The 7,820-nt window shown below is 42.9% G+C and overlaps 1 protein-coding gene and 1 long non-coding RNA gene across 3 annotated transcripts in view; one reads left to right on the top strand and one right to left on the bottom strand.

Annotated features, from left to right (window-relative positions):
* LOC117942675 overlaps positions 1 to 4,271 on the top strand; it is an 18,106-nt gene extending 13,835 nt beyond the window's left edge. Inside the window, exon 3 of the long non-coding RNA XR_004656191.1 lies at positions 4,193 to 4,271. This is a non-coding gene — a long non-coding RNA (uncharacterized LOC117942675). The remainder of the gene's footprint in view (positions 1 to 4,192) is intronic.
* efl1 (elongation factor like GTPase 1) overlaps positions 1 to 7,820 on the bottom strand; it is a 98,920-nt gene that overhangs the window by 59,759 nt on the left and 31,341 nt on the right. For both annotated transcript variants that reach the window (XM_034867666.1, XM_034867674.1), the window contains exons 14-15: positions 7,280 to 7,434; positions 5,922 to 6,057 (exon numbers count right to left, since the gene is read on the bottom strand). In XM_034867666.1, coding sequence (XP_034723557.1) covers positions 5,922 to 6,057; positions 7,280 to 7,434 — 291 coding nt within the window. The remainder of the gene's footprint in view (positions 1 to 5,921; positions 6,058 to 7,279; positions 7,435 to 7,820) is intronic.

Raw genomic sequence — 7,820 nt, 5'->3', positions numbered from 1 at the left:
ACACACACACACACACACAAAGACAAACATAGTGCTTTGTCATACAGTCCGTGCAGTGTGCCGTCATGTGGTTAAGAAAATTATGTTTCCCACATCAAATGCTGCTTTGTGTGTGTGTATATTTGTGTGAGAAAGTTGTGTGCGCAGTTCTCTCCCTCTCCAATTACCTGCTCCGGCCGTCAAAGAATAAGGGCGAGGGGAGGGGGGGTTAATAATGGGGGTCTAATCACGGCCAAGCCTGGTGGGGTTTACACACTGGTGCTCTGCTGTAGACTTCCTCCCTGCACGCAGTCCTTAAACAGGACAGGACTGATGGCTCCCACATGGCCCAGGCTCACAGATACAGACAGCGTATGATCTGGGATGTGCACAGGGCAAAAACTGTTAGCACACCGCCTCCTGCCACTGCTTCAACTTTCTTTTAAGTCATCAAGCTTCCTAGTGGAATGCACTGGGGAGACCAGCGGGCTCTAGTAGCTCTTACTTCCTCATTAGTAACCATCATAGTTACTAACCACACTCAGAAAATAAAGAGAAACTCCTCCCTCGGGCGTTTTTTAACTGTACCAATCTGTGATGACCACCCACCTGCAGCAACCAGCGAGTGCTACACAGACTCAGAGTATATGTAGGAGAAGATTGTGGTAGTAATAGTAAACTCAGGGTCTTCAAATTATAATGTATATGATAACTGGTGGCTATATCCCATTCTCACCTAAGAATATGCACCCATGGCAGGAGATCTGTCAGGCTGTACCGGGACCTTTAGCTAAAGGCTAACGTGCTGGTAGCTGGACAGGTGCCAGTTCACCTCCGGGGCACTGCTGAGGGGCCTTTGAGCAAGCCAAAGAACCCCCGACTGCCCACCTGTTCATGGGCAGCCCCCTCACTCTGACATCTCTCCAATAGTTTAAGGCCATGTTTGTGCATGTGTGTGTATTGTGTGTATAGTGTAACACCACCAGAGTTTAAATCTGGAAAAACCTGTACGATCCAAAGCTTCTGGTGCTCATGAACAGCAAAACAAACATTTTACTGACCCTGGTCTATGTTTTTCCACCTTGGTACCTCAAAAGCTCAAGAGGTAAGGATTGACACATTGGTACTTCCCATCTCCAACCCATAGACTGTAAAATTAGTGGACGTAGCACCAGTGATGCCACAAAGGATCTGCGATGTCTAGTGTTAGAAAAATTATGACACATACCTTTTCTCTGATTATTATTAAAACTGTTTGCATAAGAATACCACATTATACTGATCACTCTAAACAAGATAACCATGGAGCCATCGTCTGTCCTTAAAAGGCCCAGCATGCTTCTGGGGGCAGAGCGGGCGGCAGAGATTCCCAGACCCAATAAGATAAATTGACAACATATGACTTTGTATCAACATCCATTTTGTATAAATAAGCGGCTGTTGAGAGCTTCCATTTAGGCGTTTTTTATACTATTCTGTGGTGTGGAAACTGTCTCCATGTGTTCACAAGAAAAAATGAACATTGGTATAACTTCAGTGGTTCATGACTGATATCCTTGCCCGCATATTTGGTATGGGATCACGGGGGGAGCAGTTCCAGCAGGGGACCCCAAACTTCCGTTTCCCGATCAAAATTAACCAGCTCCGACTGGGGGATCCCAAGGCGTTCCTAGGCCAGGTTGGAGATATAATCCCTCCACCTAGTCCTGGGTCTTCCCCAAGGCCTCCTCTCAGCTGGACGTGCCTGGAACACCTCCCTAGGGAGGCGCCAAGGAGGCATCCTTGACGCCCAAACCACCTCCACTGGCTCCTTTCAACGCGAAGAAGCAGCGGCTCTACTCCAAGCTCCTCTCGGATTACTAAGCTTCTCACCCTATCTCTAAGTGAGACCCCAGCCCCCCTCCTGAGGAAACACGTTTTGGCCCCTTGTACCCTGGATCTTTTTGTTTCAGTCATGACCCAGCCTTCATGACCATAGGTGAGGGTAGGAACCAAAATTGACCAGTAGATTGAGAGCTCTGCCTTCTGGCTCAGCTCTCTTTTTGTCACAACGGTGTGATAAATTGAAGGAAAAACCGCACCCGCTGCTCCGATTCTCCGACCAATCTCCCGCTCCACTGTCCCCTCACTCGCGAACAAGACCCCAAGGTACAATTTTTAACCTCCTTCACTTGGGGAATTCTTGATGATGAAATGATTCTAAAATTAAGCCTTGAGTTTGACAATGTGAATGTCCCCATGTTTTTTGATAAGGGTGTTGCTGGGGAGAATGATGTGGCATAGCTAACATTAAGAGGGAAAGTTGCCAATTTTCAACCTTCTGAAGCGAGTCATACGGTGGAAATTTAGCAGCCGTTCATCTGCATTTACGACAGAACAAAAAATAGCCGATTTTACCTTAAGTTACTGGCTAACGCTAGCAGTGGCTAGCAAGCTTGTTTGGCACAACAAGACATTTTAGCCAACCTATTAACCAATTAATGATGGAGTGAAAACACAGCGTCGAAGGTTAAGATAAAAAACCTGGACAACACCCAAAAACAAGTTGAGGTCTATTTTAATGTCCACAGTGTTAGCATGGTTAGCATTGCTAAGCTAAACTTCTTGACATTAAAGCATCCCCTGCTTTATCGTCTATTTTAAAATAAATGGGACCATAATATACTAAATGCACATCATGCTGTATTGAAAAAGACTTGAAACTAGCAAATGAGACCATGAACTCCTTATGAAAAATGTTTACTGAGGTAATAAATCAAGTGAGAAGTAGGCTCCTTTTCACAAAGACTATAGAAACAGACTTCTTTTAACCATGTCAGATCCATCTCCGTGGAACCGGCCAGAGAACTCTGGGCCCCAGGCTCTGGACTCTGGAGGCCACTCCCAACATCCATTTACGGCCCATTTGTGTGGTCCAAACTAAATGAGGAGCAGAGGGATCTGTGATGCTCACTCAAGGGCGGACTGTCTTATTGACAACTTGTTCTTACTATGCATTCTGCCCACGCCCTGCCGACTAATGACTGCACATCAATAGCCTAATGCATGGCTCCTTCATAATGCATCACAGTCCCAATGGACAATATCACACAGGGCCAACTTTCATTCAGGGTCCACAGCACTCTGCTCAAAGTGCCCGGGAACATTAATGAGAGGTCACATCAATACTGCACAAAGTAACAATCACCACATGCCACATTACTTCTACTGTATATGCTATACAAGCATACAAAAATGCTATAGTACACACCTGGATGTGTTAGACGGTAAGCCATTGCACCTACTCTAGATTAGAAGCTGGCTATGTTCTATATGAAGGCAAAAGTGACCCAAATCCATGTGTTTCTCATACCTATTTTTATCATGATGGTGTAAACAGACCAACTCACATGGCCTCTGGTCTTTTTCAGTTCTGATTTGGGCCACTTTTGTATGTGGTCCAGATCTGTTACAGGTTTGTTATTGTTGTCGTTTGGGGTTTTTGTTTGGCTTTATTTTTCACTTTCTTTGGCCTCCTTGTGTTTTTGTCTTCGTTTTCTCCCTGGTCTTGTGTTGCTGGTCCAGTCTTGTGTTCCCTGTGTCTGTGTCTGTTTGTTCTACTTTCCGTTTTATTTTGATAGTGTAGTTTCCTGTCTTGTCTAGTCTTGTCTAGCTTTGCTTTGTGCCTGTCTGATTGCCCTGCCCCGCCCTAATGTGATTCACCTGATGTCTCACCTGTTCCTTGTTGCCTCTTGTATTTAACCCCTGTGTTCCCCTTTGTCTGGTGTCAGACCGTTCTGCCTTGTTGCTACATGGAGTCTCGTTTGTCAGCCTGCCTGTTCTCGTCAACGTCCTCATCTTCCCCGTGAGTTTTCCCAGTGGAGTCCCCCTGTTTTGGCATTCCATTCTCCCCCTATGTTGTTTTGGAGTTTTTCGACACTTTTTATTTTGGGGGGTTTTCCCTGGATTTAGCCTTGTTCTTTGCTCCCTGTGTTCTCTGTGGATTGTTAATTAATAAGACCCTGTGTACCTGCTCCGGCCGGCCTCCTCTTCCCTTCGTTTGGGTCTTCATAACAGGTTATTTTAAAAATGCAACCTCAGTTTGGAAAATCAGATCAGAATTCGTGCCACTTTGACGTCACTCTAGAGCGACCACTGTCACAATTCTTTTTTTCAACATAATTTTTGGGGGGTTTTCCCTTTATTTTATAGTGACAGGAAAAGTGGAGGAGAGATGGGGGATGACACGCAGCAAAGAGCCGCAGGTCGGACTGGAACCCGCCCCGCTGCAAAGGATTCAGCCTACGCGTCCGCACGCTCTTACTGGGTCAGCTGGAGGTTGACCCCCCCCCCCTTGTCACAATTCTGCGCTGAGAACAGCACGTCCCCAGGAACAGCACCAGGTTTTGATGCAAACGTACATACAGTGGAAATAAAACATTTCTTCCCCCTAAACTTTACATGGCATCTATATATCAGCAAACAAATGTTTTTGAGGTACATCAACTCACAAGTCTGCACACGTACTACATATTATATACTATATATTAGTATTGTTATTTAAATTTTTAGTTGTGGGGACTTGACCCTATATTGATATTCATATCAACAAAAAAGACAAAGGGGGAAACATGACATTGATATAACCACAAGATGTATCCTGGAATTCAATCAAAACTTGAATTGGTTTAAGTAGTAATATAGAAATATTTTTAAATTTGACTGAAAGAGACAACTATATTGTTAATTGGAATTCTATTGAATTAATAGTACAGTAACATTTTGAATTTTTTAAGAATTTATGGAGAGATACCACCAAAAGGTCAGAGAGAAAATATGTTTTGGTTTTAGATTTCTGGCACATGGTGCCAGTAACAGCATAGGTTCTACTGTTAGACTTAAACTCAGCGAGTTTCCGAGCTCCATTAGAACTACTAACGGCCAGAAAAATATATACACATATCACAGAAAATGGATCTTAAACAGTTACTAAGGCTGGAGCCCGCAGGGAGTATAGACAGTGCTTAATTAGCTGTAATGTGTGTCTGAATGTGTCTGAAAAAGGTCATGCATATGAGGAAAAAGAGAAAAGCGTGGTTGGCGAACTATAAAGACGGCAGACAGAGCCGTCTCCAGGGACCGCTAAATCCTGTCTAGGTCAAACAATAAAATGGTGCGTGTGATTTTCAGACAGCAGAAGTCCTTTACTGTCTCGAAATAATCTTAAAGTGGATCAGCATATCTGATGAAGCTGATTGCACGACTCTTGCACTTTCTCTTGGGGTTGTACCCACATTGCAGAACGCACTTATTGGAAGTCGCTTTGGACAAAAGCGCCAGACTAATAAAAGTAATGTCATGTGTACTGTATAATCATGTTGTCTGAACACGAGCTTAATCAAGGGAATAAGGTGTGGGAGAGAAGAGGCATGAGCTCTCAGAGAGTGGGTTTAACCAAGGAAGGATCTGGGTTCCAGCAAACAATTAGGCCACTTTTTAGGTTAAAAAGTGTAGTATGGAGAACAGAAAGACGTCTGAAGGTGGTGGTACCTCGGCATTGTTATTGTTGAAGAGGTTAAAACAGAGGATAGTATACAAATGGTTCCATAGGCTGAGTAGATCTTCCCAACGTATCTGTTCTTTATGTATGCATTTGTGGAAGGTAAGAGTTGTTACAATAGTATACCAAAGTGAAGGCAAAATCTCCCGGATACGGGCGCTGCCATCTTTTAATTTTGGGGTCACTAGTTGGGCGTTGGAGCCGCGGTATCAAAGTTGTTATAACCTGTACTGCAGCAAGCCATCAGGACCATCCAGATGTTTTTGCTTCTCTTATACACTCTATGCATCAACCCTTGGTTATGAGTTTGTCTCTGACCGGGTGAGATCACAAACTCGTTCCCTTAAAGAAAGGAACAGCCACTGGCATGCAACAAGAAGAAAGAAGAGACGGACATATTTACCCAGGACATTCCCTACAGGCACCTCGTCCAGCTCCTCCAGCTCCCGGCCCATCAGCAGGTAGAGGCTGTCCATGGAACAGACGGACAGATGGGGCACGGCAGGCACATGGTCCCAAGCACTGGAACCCTCTGGCAGCTGGCGGAGACCAAAGAGGGGATTAGCAGGAGGAGCAAGGAGGCTCACACATAGTAACTAGGGGTAGGAATCACCAGACGCCTCCCGATACTTATGACACCATACGATATTATTGCAACTTTAAACATATTGCAATATTCTGTGAAATATTGCCATTTGTAACCTTTTTTCCAACTTCTAATTTTTCCCAATATCAAATGATGTCCCCAAAAGGAAACTTTGTCAACATCTGTTCTATCTAAAAAGATACATTTCTCTGTTGGTTCATATCACTTCAATTTCATTGCTGCAAAATGGAATTGTCAAGCAGACAAACTGACCAATACATAAATGTCAAAAGATCGTTACTTGGCGCCTGTGTATCGATATTATATTGCCAGTGAAAATATTGCGATACTATACTGTATTGATTTTTTTCCCCCGCTGTCATATACAATGTCACCGCTAGAGGGATGAAATTCTTACACAATGTAGCTTTAAGGCATTTAAACTAAGTTTTATGTCACTGTAAATGCATATTGGTTCCAAATTGGTAATAATAATAAATCGGAATCGGCCTTGAAAATAACAGTTGGCCAACACTTAACTGAATATGTTACTTTATTAAAAGTATGTAAGTATCATAAGAAAAATGTACTTAGAGTATTAAAAGTAAAATTACTTGATGCAGTAAAATCCTTCCATTTTAGAAAGTGTAAAGTATCCAAAAAGTTGTGTGTATAATGGTCTATTCATTTCAACTGGACTTGTAGGCCGTTATATTGTTAGGTAGGTTTATTTATTATGAAACATCAGATTATATAAACTTCAGGTGTATTGTGTGCATGAATCTTAATTTGTAAAGTAAGTAGCAACAAAAGCTGCCAGATGAATGTAGTGGAGTAAAAAGTAAAAAAATTCTCTTTGAAATGTAACAGAATGGAAGTAGAAAGTAGCATGAAGAGAAACGTCTCAAGTACTTCAATATTTGTAAGAAAAGTATCTGAGTAAATGTACTTAGTTACATTCCACCACTGCACCAGTGAATGCATACTGCAGTGGGATACCTTAGATTTTCTTTATTCTTGTATGAATCTGAGTTGAAACCTACATTCTACCACTGGTGTCAACTAATGTCACCTTAATATTTCAATGTCTAAACGTAGCACATTTACAACAGCTTGGAACATCATGCAGACAGAAGAGAAGTGGGGAACAGGTGCTGATAGCTGTGGGGGTTTACCATGCTCAGGCCCCGGGCGGGGTCATACTTTGGCCCCAGCACAAATACTCTGCGTCCTTTCTTGGCCACGCCGCTGTAGACCCGCGCAAACGCGACAAAGGTCTGCTGGTCCTCCTCTGGCTGGGAGTCCTTCAGAGTCAGACCCTCCATCTTAGCTAACAGGGAGAAACACACACACACACACACACACAAAGTGTTCCTGTGAGACTCAATCACAGGGAACCGTCTTCCTTACACACCGGATGCTGTATCTAGTTTTCTTTTTATGGTCTTTATCATTATTATTATTATCATTATTATTATTAAGTGTTAAATAGGGCTGGGCAATATATATCGATAACAATATAATATCCTTAATATTATATCGTTGTCGCTATATGGGGCTAGATATTGTCGTAGATCGATCTATCTATCTATTTATACCGAATTGTATGTACAATAAAAGTAAATGTATGTACACATGTATGTATGTATATATACACTCACCGGCCACTTTATTAGGTACCCCATGCTAGTAACGGGTTGGACCCCCTTTTGCCTT

This window comes from Etheostoma cragini, chromosome 1 (assembly GCF_013103735.1).
Source record: "Etheostoma cragini isolate CJK2018 chromosome 1, CSU_Ecrag_1.0, whole genome shotgun sequence".
NCBI lineage: Eukaryota > Metazoa > Chordata > Actinopteri > Perciformes > Percidae > Etheostoma > Etheostoma cragini.
This window is presented reverse-complemented; position numbering and strand designations above follow the sequence as displayed.